Genomic DNA, 17,195 nt, shown 5'->3' with positions numbered 1-17,195 from the left:
AACCAGCACACCTATCTACACTTTGTGACAACTTGTATGTGTCTGGATCTGGTTCTGACACTTATGGTCAAAGGTCCTGCTTTCATCAACTTGCCAGTCTTGTGGGGAAAGCCCAGAATTCGAATACAATTATTGAACACATTTGTAATGCTTTATTTCTTACACAAGTGTTCATTATGTTAATAGTGTTATTTATTCTTGTGGGCTTATTTTTGGTAATGTGATTCACATACTTTTTAATGTGTGAAATATTCCTTTAAACATCAACAAGCAATTAGCCAAGGTGGGAAGTCAGGTGATAGAGGAAACACGGGGCCAATAAATTAGAGAGTTTGCCTGGCTTTGGGAGAGAGAGCAGAGTTAAAATCCTAGGGAGAAAGTGGGAAGTGTTTGCAGCCAGAGGTGTAATGGGTGCTAAGTCCAGAAGCCAGATGCATTCAAGGCTCTGGTGCTGGGGTGTGGCTGCAGGTGAGAAGGTGGAGGAATGTTCATCCCTCCCCTCTGCAGCCAGCTTGGGGGCTGGCCTCACAAGGCTCAAGTTCCCCCAGTAGAAGTACTGCTGTGGGTACAGTGGGGCCTCAGGTTGGAAAGGAGGCCATGCACTCTCTGGACTGTGTGCTTTGCGTAGCTCAGTAACAGGTGTTGGTGCAGGTAGGCAGAGGTCTGTGGGCACTGTGCTTGCCAACCTGGTCTTGGGCCCTGGTCAGCGTCTGATGGTGAAGTAGAGTTGCTGGCATGTTTGCTAAGATTTGGGGGTTGACTGAATCCTCTATCCTGAGGTGGGTGTAGTTGTGAGGGGGCAGCCATGGGTGGTTCCTGGTCACTGGCTCACAGGAGGCTTGAGAAGTGCGGAGAGGCTGGCAGTCATTCCGATGGGATGTTTCTGTGCAGTTGTGACAGTGTGCTGTGTGTGTCCCGTGAAGGGGCTATGGCACAGCACGCCCAGACGGAACTTCTTTGGGCATCTGTGTGCTCTCCCATCCCAGGATTGTAGGATTCTTGGGGCCAGTCGGGGGCAGGTATGGGGCTGGGACTAGGAGTTATTTTAGAGGGAGGGTGAGGAAGATAGAATTTGTGCATGTTTAAGGCCGTGTTTGAAGGAAAGCATTTGAACAGGTAGTTGGAGGTTGGAGTTTTCAACTACCAGATGGCACTTCTGCAGGGGTAGAGTGGGACTCAGGAGTGAATGGGATGTGCTGAGGGTGTCAGGGGAAGCCCAGCTGGGAGGTTGATCTGTAATTGGAGCTTGGCCTGCAGCCAGCTCTCCGCTCTGGGAGCCTTATCATGTGCATCTGTAGACATGTGCAGCACCAGGCACCATTGTTGGGTGCAGAAAGGACATTGGAGGGGCCTTGCTTCCCAGGCGGTCTGGGCAGGAAGTTGTGGAGGGCACACCAGGGCATACAGTGGCACACAAGTCTTCCTGGGAAGAATTGGTGTGCAGAGGCCAGGCAGAGACTGGAGCAGCAGGGAGCCATCTCTCCTTGTAGTTCCTCCAGATATAGCCCCTCAGATCTGCACCAGTAGTTAAAAGTGGAGATCCTGTCAGGCTTGGTGGCTCATGCCTGTAATCCTAGCACTTAGAAGGCTGAGGCAGGAGGATTGCTGCGTGTTCGAGGCCAGCCTGGGCTTTGTAGTAAGTTCAAGGCCAGCCTGAACTACATTTAAAAAAAAAATGGAAATCCTACCTCCCTTCCCATATTCCCATTGGATAGGTCTGTCTGGGCTATGCCTGGGGAGATGTATTTTTAATAAACACTGTCACCCTACCACACCCATATATTTACAGTGATTTTGAAGTGCACTGAAGTTTTGAGGTTCCTTCATTATTTTACTAATGCAAGGAATGCCCCTCCCAAACCTCAGGCAGGGTTGGAGTTCCTTTTTGTGCACCTGCCTCTAAGTGTGGAATCCATATTTCTGTAGCATTAGGTGCCCTTTCTTAGGTCCAGGGCTGCTGCAGTGGGAATAAGGAGCTGGGACCTGGCACAAATGCATGTACAGTAGTAAGCTGGAGGTGATAAGGCATGGAGTCTATCCTTGAGAAGAGAGAGTCTCACCCTGTCCTTTGAGGTGGTCTGATATCTGTGTCTAGTTGCAGTGGTTTGGGGCAGCAGCCCTTGGGACATACTCAGCCTTTCTTACCTCTCTGGGGGCACAGGTTCTGGGCGTGGGGAGGCTGAGACACGGGAGTGCATCTACTACAACGCCAACTGGGAGCTGGAGCGCACCAACCAGAGTGGCCTGGAACGCTGTGAGGGCGAGCAGGACAAGCGGCTGCACTGCTACGCCTCCTGGCGCAACAGCTCAGGCACCATTGAGCTTGTCAAGAAGGGCTGCTGGCTGGACGATTTCAACTGCTACGACAGGTACTGCCTAAGCACCCCTTCTTCTGCCAAAGCCTGCCTGTGCTTGCGCCACCTGCTGGGCTCTGCGGGTCTCGGGATGTCTGAGTGAAAAAGGGACTTGTGAGGTGGCGCTGTGTCCCGGCCCTTCCACAAGACACTTGCACAGTCTTAGCTCTGTGGAGGTTGTTGGTGCATGTTAACCCCTGGCTGTCACTCCTTAGCTTTGGGTCATACTTTAGGGGGTGTGTCACACCATCCCACCGAAGTTACCCATGACGTACTGTCTGTGGGGAGGAGTTTGCACAGGCCTGGGAGAGTCTCGCACTGCCCTGCCGGAAGGGGTGTAAGGAAAACTCTGCCTTCAGGCAGGAGTGTGTGGCCACCGAGGAGAACCCCCAGGTGTATTTCTGCTGCTGTGAAGGCAACTTCTGCAACGAGCGCTTCACCCACCTGCCGGAAGCGGGGGGCCCAGAAGGTGAGGGGCCAGTGGGAAGAGGGGTCCTGACCCAGCAGATGGGGGCCTCTCTTTAGCCTAGAGTGGCTGCAGGGTCTTGTGGAGGTGTGGTTGTGGGCGGGCTGTGTGATGCAGGGCTCCATGTGTCCCCCAGTCACGTACGAGCCACCCCCGACAGCCCCTACCCTGCTCACGGTGCTGGCCTACTCGCTGCTGCCCATTGGGGGCCTCTCCCTCATCATCCTGCTGGCCTTCTGGATGTATCGACATCGCAAGCCCCCCTATGGCCATGTGGACATCCATGAGGTGAGACGGTGCAGGTTTGGGGCAGGGCAGGGCAGGGGAGGTGGGGGAGTGGAGGTCAGACCACATTAAGCCCTTAATCTCTTCCAGGATCCTGGGCCTCCACCTCCATCCCCTCTGGTGGGCCTGAAGCCACTGCAGCTATTGGAGATCAAGGCTCGGGGGCGTTTTGGCTGTGTCTGGAAGGCTCAGCTCATGAATGACTTTGTGGCTGTCAAGATCTTTCCACTCCAGGTGAGTAGGGGACTCCGGATCATCCTGCCTCACTGTGGCCAGTAATGGGGTTGTCCAAGCCCTGGATGCACAGTGGGGTGACAGGGAAGTGGCCTCAGTAGGTAGGAATGGTCACTTACATCACCCTTGGCTGGTCTGAGGATTGTGTGCAGCAGTAAATTTCCTTTGTAGGACTAAAGTAGGGTTTTGCCCAACCTTGATCTACTTTGGTTTCCAGGCTTTTGATCTTGACAATGTGATGTGGTGGGCACAGACCGCTGCAAGCAGTTGCCTAGAACACTTAGCAAAGCCCGGCCTGGCTGTGCCTTTTACTTGTTGGGTGACACTAGGTAACTTACTTCCTCTCCTTGGGACCCAGTGGTTCCATTTGTGGATCATGGTGCTGTGATTATGCTAAAGTGATCTCTGGATTGCTGTTGGGCTGATGCTCCTGAGCCCAGCCCTGTGCTGCTTCCTATCCCCTTATGGATGCTGAAGCTGGCAGGCCAGGGTAGGGATGGGGTGAGGGTCTCTGTCCCGCTGTGGGGCCTTGTGGCTGAGCTTCTTCCCACCTCAGGACAAGCAGTCATGGCAGAGTGAACGAGAGATCTTCAGCACACCTGGCATGAAGCATGAGAACTTGCTGCAGTTCATTGCTGCCGAGAAGCGAGGCTCCAACCTTGAGGTGGAGCTGTGGCTCATCACGGCCTTCCATGACAAGGTGGGGGAGGTCGATCAAATGGACTCTAAGATGAGATGGAAAGGTCCCCTTGGTGGTGTCCATGATGAGGGAGCCCCTACCACAGGGGTCTCTACAGTGAGAACCTCTGACCCTGGGCTAATTACGTGTGCATGATACAGCATATATTCCTCCCAGGGCTGGGCTGGGCTGGGTCCTCCTATTCTATATCCAGAGCCTATGCCCAATTTCTGTGCTGCCTTCTCTCAGGGCTCCCTCACGGATTACCTCAAGGGGAACATCATCACATGGAATGAACTGTGTCACGTGGCAGAAACGATGTCACGAGGACTCTCGTACCTGCATGAGGATGTGCCCTGGTGCCGTGGCGAGGGCCACAAGCCGTCTATTGCCCACAGGTATGTGGGTTAGCAGGTGTGGCAGAGCAACTGGGCACAAAACCTGGCCTTCACCTGTGTTGTGGGAATGGTATGGCCTCCCAAGCTGCCTTCTGGTGCCCTCTAATGGCGATGTGAGAAGGTACTGACTTCATTACTGTGGAGAGTTGGCTCAGCAGTCTCAAACGTTTTTGGTTAGGACTCTTTGACTGTTAAAATGAGGTTTTGCATATGTAGGTCAGTTTGTTGGTCTTTGCTGGTGTAGAACACCCACGTTCTGTTACCCGTCAGAGAGGACATCATCTGTCATGTAGCCCCTGGGAAAGTCTTCTCTATAATCCTGAAAGGTGAGTTTATTAGGAAAGGCAAGTGGCAAAGTACAAAAATAATTAATATTAATAAATAACAATCTCCTGAAACAGTCCCAGGGACGTTCTGGTCCTTGAAGCACACTTAGAAAACCCCTGTGTTAGCTAGATGTGGTGTTTTATGCTTGCATTCCCAGCACTCTGCTCTGGGCGGCCAAGGCAGGAGAATTGCAAGTTTGAGCTCATTCTGGGCAACTTACAACTTAGTGAGGTCCTGTTTTAAAATAAAAGTAAAACTGGGCCTGGCAATGAAGCTCAGTACAAAGGTCCTGGGTTCAATCCCTGGTACCATCAAACAGAAACAATTCTTGTGTTAACTTACCACCATTGTGCTTCACTGAATGTTCGCCATACACTAAATGCTTTGAGAAATACCAACTCATCTAATCCTCATTACTGCTTTGTGAGGGAGAAACTTGTCTTTCTTAGTGCCATCCTACTGGTAAAGGAACAGTATTGCAGAGATGTTGAGTGACTAATCAATGTCTCATACTAGTCTGGCTCCATGCCTATGAGGAAGGGGAAGACACCTTGAATTCTAGACTTCAAAGCCAAAGAATCCATAATGATGTCAACAGTAATGACACGGAAGGTTGACTGTGTGAAATTGCCACTTTGTAGGTCAAAAGGTTGAATGTTGCATCCTGCATATAGTTCAATTTAAGAGTAATGTATTGTAAGTCTGCCAGAGGCTGCCCAAAGCTTTTTTATATTACTCAAGTTTAATCATCTCCAGCAAGGTTGAGACAGTACTGGGAGAGTTGAGGCCTCAAAGTAGCTCTTTTGGTATGGGGTGGAGCCGTGCAAACACTGGTACTGTGCTCTGCCTGCCTATATGGCCTGCATAGGGTTCTTGGCAAGTTGACTTTAAATTTCTCCTTTCATCCACATTCTAAATATTGTAAATTATTTTTAGAAATAAAGGCCAATGTACCTGCCCCCAACCCCTCTGAGAATATTTGGGTTGGGTTTTGATACTTTGGGGACTGGGGCAGGGTCAGTCTAGCCATTGGCAGAGGAATGTCTTCGCCAACCCTGGCGGAAACCTTCTACCCAGGGCCACAGGGAATTCCCACCCATGTGTGGGCCCCTGAAGATGCTTCACCTCTGTACCCTAACACAGAGTCTGCACCCCAGATGGCGTGTGGGGGGCTTAGACTCTGGATCTTGAGATCAAGGTGGTCTTTAGGTGAAGAATGTGTTGGCCATGTTGTTCTGTTTCATCTAGGCCCACTTGTTTCCACAGGGACTTTAAGAGCAAGAATGTATTGCTGAAGAGTGACCTCACGGCTGTGCTGGCTGACTTCGGCCTGGCTGTTCGGTTCGAACCAGGAAAACCGCCAGGGGATACCCATGGCCAGGTACCAATCCTGGGTGGGAAAATGAGGGGCCTGGCCAAGGGGATGCTCTGGTATTCAGCTGGTGAGGTGAGGGACAGAGATCACTTCATGAATTCAGAGCGCTCAGAGAACAGGGCTCTTTTTGTGCCTGTGTGGAAACCAAGACCTGGAGCTTGGTGAAGCTTCCCTGGGCCATTGGGATTTTAGCCACTTAACTTTGTAGTCTCAGTTTCTTGTTCAATCACAGTTATTAAACAGGATAAAACAGGAAGATTGCTGGACATGGTGGCACACTCAGGAGATTAAGGCAAGGATGATTACTCTGAATTTGAGGCCAGCCCGGGCCATTTAGTAAGACCCTGTCTCAACAGCAACAGCAACAACAAAAGTACTAAGATCCAAACCAGGAATCTTTAAAAAAAGTAGCTAAAAATTAAACCCAGCAAACTGTCCTAAAACAGTCAGCTAATGATATTTGTAAATGTTTTTTCTGCCTTTGCTTTTAGCCTTAATCTCAGTAAAATACATCTTTGATGTAGCTCCTCATGGTATTGCTGTAGCAATTTGCTAACAATTCTATAAAAAATATCATCAGATGTAATTTGTAACTCTGCTGTGAGTGCAGTGAATCAAGGCTTCCCATCCCTGCATCCTACCTGAAGCCTACCACCCTGCCCCCATCTGGTGTACATCGGCTGTAGCTCCCCTGCCCAATGGTGTGTTTGCTTGTGCCTGGTCAGTCTCTGGAGATCCTGCCCTCCTCCATCCTCATGCAGGTAGGCACCAGACGGTACATGGCCCCTGAAGTGCTTGAGGGAGCCATCAACTTCCAACGAGACGCCTTCCTGCGCATTGACATGTATGCTATGGGCCTGGTGCTGTGGGAGCTGGTGTCTCGCTGCAGGGCTGCAGATGGTGAGTGGGATGGTGGCTTTGGACATCTCAGGTTGGGGTTCAGGAGCTGCCAGGCCTTGGGGTGATCCCACTAGACTTTCTTTCCTCGTAGGACCTGTGGACGAGTATATGCTTCCCTTTGAGGAGGAGATCGGCCAGCACCCTTCTCTAGAGGAGCTGCAGGAGGTGGTTGTGCACAAGAAGATGAGGCCTACTATTAAGGATCACTGGCTGAAGCACCCGGTGAGGGGCTTCATAGAAGAAGGGACCTCTGTGTATAGGAAGAGCCTGAGATCAAGGGTGAATAGGGCACAGAGGAAGCTGCCATGCTCCCTGGACCCTAGGCAGGTGGCTCTGGGTGGGTATGGGGAGTAAGTAGGATGATGCCCCCTTCGATGCCCAGTGTGACTGAACCGCTATACTTTGGGCTTGTTTATTTGGGCTTTGCAGAAGATTTGATTTGAATATCACTGTTCAGGGTGTCTGCCCTAGGAGAGGCCAGGTGGCTCAGTGAACCCTTCTGGAGGCTGTGGGAGGTGAGTGGGCTCAGGGTGGTGGTTTCCAGGAGGGCAGGCATCCTGATGACCACAGCTTGCCCTGGATCCAGCTTGTGAGTGGGGGCTGGAGGAGCATTATCAAGTTTACTGTCCCCCATGCTCATTCTCACCAAGGGGCTCTAATGAGGTTATCTTTCCCCTTTCTTCCCCCGCTGTTCAGGGCCTGGCCCAGCTCTGTGTGACCATTGAGGAGTGCTGGGACCACGATGCAGAGGCTCGCCTCTCTGCAGGCTGCGTGGAGGAGCGAGTGTCCCTGATCCGGAGATCGGTCAACGGCACTACCTCGGACTGTCTTGTCTCCCTGGTGACCTCCGTCACCAACGTGGACCTGCCCCCTAAAGAGTCCAGCATCTAAGCCCAGGACGTGTCTCTGCAGACTCAGTGGATCTGAAGAAAAAAGTTGTGTTTTGTTTTGGAAATCTTATAAAACCAACAAACACGTAAAAAATGCAGCTGCTATTTGACCTTGACTTTTTATTATTATTATAATTATTATAATTATTATTATTAATATTATTTTTGGATTGGATCAGTTTTTACCAGCATATTGCTCTACTGTATCGCGAACAGCGGACATGTCAGCAGGCGTTGAGGTGCTGAGCTGTGAATGCAGAACCAGCGCCATGCTGAGGAGCCTCAGCCACCTCCTGTCCTTTGGGATTCATTTTTCCCACTTTCTCTTTGTTTGTTGTCTCAGAATCTGTGACACAAAGAAACCCATCTCCTGTCTTAGGAAACTTAATGCTGCAAACTCTACTAGAGGAAACTCTGAAGACTGTTACATAAGAACATACCTTCCTCAGAAGAGGACTTCCTCCCCTCCACCCTTACCCTCCCTCCCCACCTTTTGTTTTGTGTTTCTCCCTTTCTAGGCAGTGAGCGTAAGAAACAGCAGATGTGTCTTTCACGGATCTAACGGGTGTTGTCCTGACCAAGGAGAACTGGGATGAGGACGAAGGATGGTTTGGACAGGAGTTGGAAGGGGAGGAGGTGTTGGGTAGGGGTTGGAACAGAGCTACACTGGACTCAGGCACGTGCAGAGCAACATCCTTTGCTATGGAGGCTACTTCTCAGGTAACCAGGAATTGAGAGCAAGGACCTTGTGGGCCGAGCATTAATGGCAAGTGTGGGGTTTGGAGAAAGTCTGAGAACAGGGGCAGCTCAGGGTCCCGACCAGTTTTTTTCCAGTAACTTTTGGGCTTGGCTATGGGATGAAACATTGCTGAAAAATTTTAAGATGACACAAAGGCAGAAATCGTCATAGTTTAGTGAACATTCTTCATAAGACCCAATTCTATAAATATCTTTAATGGAGGAAATACTGAAACACCACTTCCTCCTAGAGCAGTTCACAAAATGCCCATGGGGGCCCTTCACAGCTGAAGCTGGCTGAGCAACCCCTCCAGGACCTGTGTCTCTGGGGCCTTCTGAGCCATACAGCTCTGGCTCCACCCGCTGTGTTGACTTCACTGACCCCTTTTTGTAACTTGTGGATGCGGCTTTCTCCAGACCCCTTGAAATGGTACATAGTCTAAAATATTTTCTATTTTGCCATAACCTTGCTCTAGTCAGTGAATGTTCCTGATGCTGCTGTTTCGACATTTGAATTTTTTACTTTTTGGAACATACTAAATTTGTTTTCAAACAAAACGTCCATATCCACATATACACGTAGGCTTTGCTATGTGGCTTCCGAGGTTTAAATTTTAAGAAATAAAAGAATTAAAACTTCACGACCACAGACCACCTCAAACCAGAAATACCTCAGAATTTTTTCTACTTGTATAAGTTTTATTATGTATTTTGTTAGTTGTGTTGTCTTGTAGTAAGTATATTTCAATGTAAGTTGGCTTTTATGACAAGGAAGTTTTAAAAAATAGAGGAAAAAAACCCACATTTGTGTCTTTTAGGGAGTACTACTATTTTTGTTTGGTAAAGCCCCCCTGTAAATAATTATCATTGACTGTAAGTAGGTTGGCTGTCTGGGCTGAGTCTGGGCATTCATCACTTTTGTTGGGAAGGCTTTTCCTTCCAGTTTCTGTAGACTGTTTTATTTAAAAACATCACATCTCTTGAATATTTAGGATAGGTGAGTTGGTGGGTGATGGCAGAGCTTGACCTCTGTGAACTGAGGAGACCTCCTCTGGGGCTAATGGGGGGGCGCTCAGGTGTTCCCTGTGACTTGATGGGTCAGTGTTGAGAGTGACAGCTCCACTTGAGCTTGGTGGGAATGGCCGTTAGGCCCACGTGAGCTAATTTTACCTGAGGTTTAATTCCTTAAGTTGGTTAGCAGCGGTGTCCCTGAGGAGATGGGCCGCGCCTGCCTGCGCGCTGTACCTGGAGGGCAGTTCTAAAGGAGCACATCTGGGTGGAGGGTCTTGCTCTTGGCCAGCCCAAGGGTCCATGGGGTCAGCAAAGTGAGTGGCACCGTGTACGTGGAGGTAGCTGCCTCTGCTCAGTGTGCTGTGTGTGGCATCTCACCCTACTATGGGGTGGTGTTGCTCTGGGGGTTGGGGCACAGGGTGCTGGGGGAAGCCAGTTTCCTCCCCTCAGAGCTTGGTATTTGCTTCATGGGTCAAAATGTGGTCTGGCCAGACGGCTATGCGGACAGGCGTTTTGTTTTTGTTTTTGTAAGCTATGTTGTCTTTTCCCTCAGAATAATTTTTAAACCACAAAATAGGCCTTACAGCAGTTGCTTTTCTTTTCCACTTATTTCTTTAAGAAGCTTTAAAGTATTTATTGAAAAGTGCCATATCTACTTTCTTTAGCTTTCTTCTCAGGCAGTGGGAGCATCTCTACTTTTCTCCCTCAGAAGAAACAAATAAAATTAGGTAATTCACTACAGGAATAATCAGATCACCAATTCTACCTGGTGCCAAACACTAAACTCCAGCTTTCTTTTTGGTTTTAGGTTTCCTCTGGGTGGTTTTTCTTATCTCTGCTGGTTGGATTCATAGAAGTGTTGGCCTGGCTGAGGGAGTGTTGAACTGTGGCCATGACATGGGACCTTCCAGTCAGGCCACAGTGCAGCAGGCCAGCCTGATGCCTTTTCTCTGAGTGGCTTCCCTCTTAGCTGACCCTGTGCCTAGATACTGAAGTGTCCCTGTGGAGCCTTGCTATCAGAATGAAGTGCCAGGGGTCGGTACCTGTTTGGTATGGCTGGGTAAAGGGAGAGACTGAAGGTCTGTGTCCGTTCCTGGGGTTTTAGTCTGTCTCTTCCCTCATGCTGTAAAATGTGCCCCTCAGATGTATACCTGGTTGCTAATGGCTGGAAAGTGGGTGATTTCCTTCTAGGGAGTGGCTCTGAGAACTCTTTTGCCCAGAGTATCTGTTCGTTTGCTGTCATATGCTGTCTGAGGGGAGCCCTAGTTTGCATTGATGATGACGATGATTGTGTCACAGGGCCTCTGTCTGTGCTCCTCTCCATACGTTACACAATATCCATTTTGGAGGTTCAGAGAACTGCTACTTTTTTATTGCCCCAAGCTCCGTGGAAGATGAGTGGCAGTGGGACCTGTCATCACTTTTCCTGTCCATGGAGGGGCTGTCCTATTCAGGGTGAGAGAGGCGCAACCAAGGATTCTTGCTCCTTCTTTTCTATGTGCTACTGTTTAAGCAGGCTCCTGATTGGGGATGGACATTGGCAGGTCTGGTTGGAAGCGCCTATGGTAACAGTGTGAAGTCACCCCTAGCTAGAGAAATCCAGGGATGAGCCAGGGCAATAGGACACAGGTAAAAACAAAGGCCATTATGTCACAGGGTCCTGCAGACAACGCTGAGGGATGGCTTGGCAGGGAAGCCCGTGGACATAGTCACCAGAGTATCCTGGGACCACGACATGAACTGGTGTTTTCCCATTGGTCCCTAGCATGAGGAGGCAAGGGGTACACATGGGATGTTTAGGGGAGAAGGATGCCTGGCTGCCAGGCAAAGTGGTGCCAGCTGCTTTTGATTCTGAATTCATTCTGTCTGCACTTGGAGTTGTTAGTGCAAAAAGAGAACGACGTTGTCTAGCCCTGAACACCTGTAGGAGGTGAGGGCCTCGTCCTCACATGCTCAGCAAAAGGAAGGCTCTCATCTTCAGGCCACAAAGCTTGCCCCAAGGGGCTAGGCTAACCCTCAGACTGCTTGATTTAGGAAGCACAATATATGACCCTGCAGTTTCTCACTGTCGCCTTCTCCATTTGGCCACATTCTTATCTTCAGGTACTCTGTCCGGGGGCTTGGGCTTTGTGTGTGGTTTTTCTCTTGGCAGGCCCAGCTGTGTATTGAATGTCCATGTGCCCTGGCTGAGAAGTCTGTCGTGTGGCCTCTGTGCTCAAGGAATGAAGGCAGGGAAGTGACTGTTGCATCCAGAGTGGGAAGACCAGATGGCTGTCTTGCAACAGAACTGTGCCTTTTTAAAGTATGTAATATAAAATTCCTATTCACTTATTGGTAATAAAAGGATTTGCTATTTGGTTTTCTCTCCCCTAAATAATTAGTAAGCAGAAGTAGGTAAGTTCTTAGAATCTGTAGTACAGGTTGAAAAACCAGTCACTATTCTAAAGAACTTGGCTTGCCAGCAGAGTATCTAAACTGGAAAGCAGTTTCCAAGAGTTCTTTCAGTTTCATCTTCAGTCTCAGTTGTCTAAGGCTGTTGGATTTCGATGGCATATCTTTGGAGAGAGAGCCAGGCTTGGCTACATCTCTGGGCATTACAACACACCTTTCCAAGCCACACAGCACATCTCCTGATCTACTCTCATCCTCCCGAGGAAGCAGCCAGAAAGGGAGGGGCAAGGTGGCCCTTCCTCCTTCTCAGTTTGCTAAGGTGAAATTTCGTAGTCAGTGGCTGTAAGAAAAACTAAACTAATAAAATACTCAGCAGCTAATACATTCAGGAGGAATGAAGAGTTCAAGTCTTGATCAACATTGTCTTTTAGATAAAAGGCCCAGTACTTCAGTGGATGAATTGTATATCTTCTCAATCTAGATTTTAAACATTTAATGCATTCAGGGTTATGCACGTGATTCTTTAGGTAAGATTTGGTAGTTGATATGTGACTAGCCGTCTACCTGTGAATGTATCCCAGACCTTTAGAAAACTTGGAAAAGTTATTTGAGATAGTAATTTAGTTTTGTAGGAAAAAAAAAAGTTGAAATACTCCTTTGGAAGTTAATTCACTTAACCTAACGACATTTTAAAAAATAATTCATGAGTTCAAAAGGCCTATTGAGTCACGTGGAGTGGTGCACAACTATAATCTCAACACTCAGGAGGCTGAGGCAGGAGGCTTACTGCGAGTTCAAGGTCAGGTTGTAGAACTCACTACATAGTTCAAGGCCAACCTGACTAACATAGTAAGACCTTGTCTCAAAAAAAAAAAGAAGCCCATCAAACTAGCAACACATAAAAGTCCAAATTATTGAGGATATTTTGAATGTTCCTATTTCACACCCTCTTGGGGTTTACTGTAACCTCTGGTTTGGTTGAGGGAAACCCTCCCCTCCAAGTACTGGGAATGGAACCCAGGACCTTCATACTGAGCTTCAGCCTAGCTCTTTTTTTTTAATTTTAATTTTGTATTTTGAGGCAGAGTTTCTCTTAAGTGGCCAAATTGTTTGAGCTGGGCTCAAACTTAGGATCTTCCTGTCTAAACCTTTCAAAGTGCTGGGATTACAGGAGTGTACCACCACACCCCATCTTGGAGAAGATTTGCATTTAAAGCATTTATCACTATTTAAGTTTGTCCTGCGGTTTAACATTTTCATGATGGTATCTTCCAGGTATGAGTGAATGTGGTACTCTCTGTATCCTTGTAGTGCCAAAACCAGTGATGGCTTCATTTGTTCCTATGGCAGCACATAAACCTAACAAGCAGTTTCTGCTGAAGAATTAACATGCATATTCTTCAAGTACCTGTGTGTGGTGATAGGCTCTGCACTGACCTTTTTCCCTCCAGGGCAGTGTTTTCCCACTAGGTCACCGATGGTAAACCTTTTAGAGCTTTCAATAACAAACAGCCTGCTGTGACAGTTGTGCCTAGGTTCATACACACTGGTCTAGGGCTTAGGCAATTCTAAGAACTATTGTAAACCAGCCATGGGGCATTAAAGAAATATACACAAGGCCATATGGGTGTATGCAGTGTGTATTGGATGCCTGCAGAAAAGTGTTACATTCATTTGTAAAGTTTAGGTTTTTGAGCTATGAAAAATGTGATCCATTAGTTTTTCAGTCCAATGAGGGTGGGTTTTTGTGAATGAGTGAATTTTGTCTTGAGTCTTGTAAACTTGCACTCTTGGTTGGGTATGGGCCCATTCCCTGACTTTCCTAATCATGTTTGCATCGATGTTGTTAGATAGCCTTGTAAATAAAAGAATAGGTTATATAATAGAGATACAACACTTGAAATTTTACTTTAAAAAATCTATAGCTCTACATATATATATTTAGTTATATCACCTGACAGATTTCTTTTACACAGTGTGGAGATGGTTTTATACCACAGATTATTTTTATAAAGCGTAGTGAGTTTGAATAAGAATGCTTTTGTAATGAGAGCTGATGAGCTTTACTTTTCAGGATAACTGTACACTGGAGCATGAGTGGTGTGGAACTGTTAAGTGCTCGCTTGGACTCCTGTATACACTGGCAGCCTGCAGTCAGTTTCTAGGTCTCTTTGGCCCAAACTCCACTTGAGGTGGTGCAGGAGAGCCATGTTTCAATTTGGCTCCTTGCAGATCAGGAGGAAAAGGGCTGGGAGAGGGAGTGGGTCTGCAGTGTGTTTGACATTGTGCTTCCTCCTGAGATTTCCTTTTGAACGAAGGGTTCTGAGATTAACAATTCATTTGTAAGCTCCTTTCACAGAATATAATCGTGTGAGTGTGTTTGAGGGGAACACACTGTGTGGGGTGCAGATTGGGGTAGGATAGGACTGGAATAAATATGATTTAGGTTATAAAACCTTTGAAATGAAGATTTGGTGTTTTGAGTTCCACCAAACTGAACTCTCTAGGACCAGATTTTCCAGTTGAGTAATTCTTCAGAAACAGCGGTTGGGGGCCATGTGGACACAGTGATCCAGTTAAATGGAGAACTGCTAGGCACGTGTGTCTCCTGTGGTCAGCTCTGATTTGGAGATGAGAGTGGTTGAGCTGGCTTGATGCTCAGTAACAGAGGAAACCCTTCACGTGTCCTCAGAGGTTCCTGCAAAGGTCAGCGTCACTGCCATTGTGTGGGAGGCGGTCTTCACTTTAGCCTTTTTATTTTCAGGTAGATGGTAGATGGATATTTGGGGGAAGCTTCTGAAGAGGAAAGGGGAAGTGAATAATTAAGCTAAACCGTTGTGCTATCTGAGGCTAAGGTGAAGGCCTGTCCCCCCACATCCTGCCTGATGTCTTCAGGCTGTGGCTTCCAGAGGGACACCGGATATAGTTTTGTTAAGAGATTCTTTCATGTCATTTTAAAACATCTGTGCTTTCTGTTTGTTCTGCTTTAGAGTATAGTTTTACACTTCAGCCCTTTTATACTGGGAATAAACTTAATTCTGGATCTAGCACTCCGGGAATCAACTTAGTTTTACATCTAGCACTCCAGGAATCAACTCATCTCTCTTTTTTCTGTTCCCCATAGAACAACATTTCTTGCTCTCCAGCCACCTGTCTTGGAATGTAACTCTGTTGTGCCTTTGTTTTTGTCACCCACTTCCCCCAAAAGCAACTGCTGTAAGCTTTTTTCCTACGTGTCTTTTCTAGCCCCAGGCCCTTTACCTTCCTTTTTCCTAGCTCTAATTTCTGGATACACTTCTGTGATCCAGGTATTTTAAGAACCACTTACCTCAGACCTTATGTTGAACAGTGTCACCATCTGGGTCCTCTTGATACTGCAGACTTAACATATACATGCAGGAGCCCTACCTTGTGTAGGCACTTGTTTCAAAGCAGAACTCTTTCCAAGGACTGACACGGGAGCTTCTGGTGAGCTTATCCTAGTGCTGTGCATTGTCACCACGGAATGTCGTCTGAGTGGTGCTTCCTGTGCTTCTCCGAGTTCTGCTGTTTTCAGTATTCTCACGCTTGTCTGAAGAGGCAAAACAACTCGACTGGCTGGTCTTACATGCAAATTAGTTCCAAAGATGAGCTCTTTATAACACATTTCTAGTTGCTAAAGCTCAAATGTAGAACATTCCTTTAAATGGCAGGATAAAAACCCACCATCCACCACAGTGCATTTTGGGAAGATATCTGTAGCATATGTTGCTGTGAAATTAGGCTTTGTGGGATATGGCTGTTTGTCATTATGATGTATTTTAAATAAATATATATATATATATATTTTTAAAGAGCCTTTTCTACCAGTTCAAAAAGCTTAATTAACCAGCAGTCATCTGAATTTTTGTCTCTGGGGCATAAATGGCAGACCAAGATTAAAAGTAGTAACTCAGCCATGTGAGCCGCCTGCCTGGGCTGTCCTGCTGTCCTGCTGACTGTGGACACCGAGGACAGTGTGTTCCCAGTGGGCCCTGGCTCAGCCTTCTGAGTGTTTGGGCTCTGTCCTGTTCAGTGGACTGTCAGTCCCTGAAGTGCTTTAGCCCAAGTGGGGTTTTCTCAGAGCACTGCCACAAGTTAAGTTTATGTATAGCCAAATAATTTCTCCATAAGGGAAAATGCAATCATCCAAATTTTACCAACAATGACAGACATGAGAATAGGAAAGATTAGGTAACATCTGAGTTTTAATTTGAAAAGTGTCAAAGTCATTATCAAGAGGCCGTCTGGGAAAAGTGATTGTTGGAGATTCTTCAGGAGACCCCATTTGAAATGCTAAGACTACCATTGGGGGGATTAGTTGTTAAAATGACAGCGACTTTTTTCCCCCTCATTTTTTTCTAGAATTCTGTAAAAATGCAATGAAAATTGAGCAGTACTTGAGAATTGAAGGAGAGGGTTACCGCAGATGAGAAACATGTTTCTAGATTTCAGTTCCATACCACAGACTCACATGCTGCCATTTTTCAACTGTACAAAAGAATCTGCTTATGAATTTGACATGATCTTAATGGTAATGGCAAAGGCCAAAGTTTTCACCTGTTAATATTTTCCACATTTGTCCTTGAATCTGAATAACTATACAGTACTGTAAATTTAACCTACATCGTGTTTGATGTCAATTCTTGTGAAAAGAGCTTTCTGCATGTAGTAGACATTAAATTACAGAACACGGCAGAGTATAAAATTCGCAGGAACAGTTTTGAATCAACAGAAAAGTCACCTTTTATTTAACATCTTATGTAAGTTTTACCAGCTACTTCTAAATTTGTACATTATTTGTAAGGGAAAGAAGGAAAACCCTAAGACTTGTTTAACTTAGTGAAGAATGTGTGTGTTGGGCTTAGGATGGGTAGCTAAGTCTTCCTGAGTTGTGTTACCTAACTTGTACATACAAATTGTAATTAAAAGTTTGGATTCACCTGTTTCTCACAGTTTAAAATGAGGAGTAACTACAAACTCTGGAATTGTGACTAGTGTATGATTTAAGGCTATGGAAGTGAGGAAGCTCTTGCAAGTGATAAAACTAAAGACTTCTAGTTTTTGGCTCAAAACCAATAAGTACTGTTTGTATACCAGGATATGTGAGATGTAAATGTAGTAGGTCA

At 46.9% G+C, this 17,195-nt stretch overlaps 1 protein-coding gene across 2 annotated transcripts in view; it reads left to right on the top strand.

The window, feature by feature from the left end:
- Acvr2b (activin A receptor, type IIB) overlaps positions 1 to 8,006 on the top strand; it is a gene marked incomplete at its 5' end in the record, with an annotated part of 28,709 nt that extends 20,703 nt beyond the window's left edge. The window contains 10 exon segments of one of the 2 annotated variants that reach the window (XM_005386591.2): positions 2,162 to 2,369; positions 2,714 to 2,823; positions 2,981 to 3,108; positions 3,196 to 3,339; positions 3,896 to 4,039; positions 4,268 to 4,416; positions 6,010 to 6,124; positions 6,880 to 7,018; positions 7,110 to 7,240; positions 7,715 to 8,006. In XM_005386591.2, coding sequence (XP_005386648.1) covers positions 2,162 to 2,369; positions 2,714 to 2,823; positions 2,981 to 3,108; positions 3,196 to 3,339; positions 3,896 to 4,039; positions 4,268 to 4,416; positions 6,010 to 6,124; positions 6,880 to 7,018; positions 7,110 to 7,240; positions 7,715 to 7,909 — 1,463 coding nt within the window. In that variant the 3' untranslated portion in view covers positions 7,910 to 8,006. 2 annotated transcript variants of the gene reach the window in all.
- Positions 8,007 to 17,195: the final 9,189 nt, after the last annotated feature.

Source organism: Chinchilla lanigera, unplaced genomic scaffold (genome assembly GCF_000276665.1).
Source record: "Chinchilla lanigera isolate Chin_1 unplaced genomic scaffold, ChiLan1.0 scaffold00026, whole genome shotgun sequence".
Lineage (NCBI taxonomy): Eukaryota > Metazoa > Chordata > Mammalia > Rodentia > Chinchillidae > Chinchilla > Chinchilla lanigera.
The sequence above is the reverse complement of the archived record's forward strand: the minus strand, read 5'-3'. Positions and strand labels throughout refer to the sequence as shown.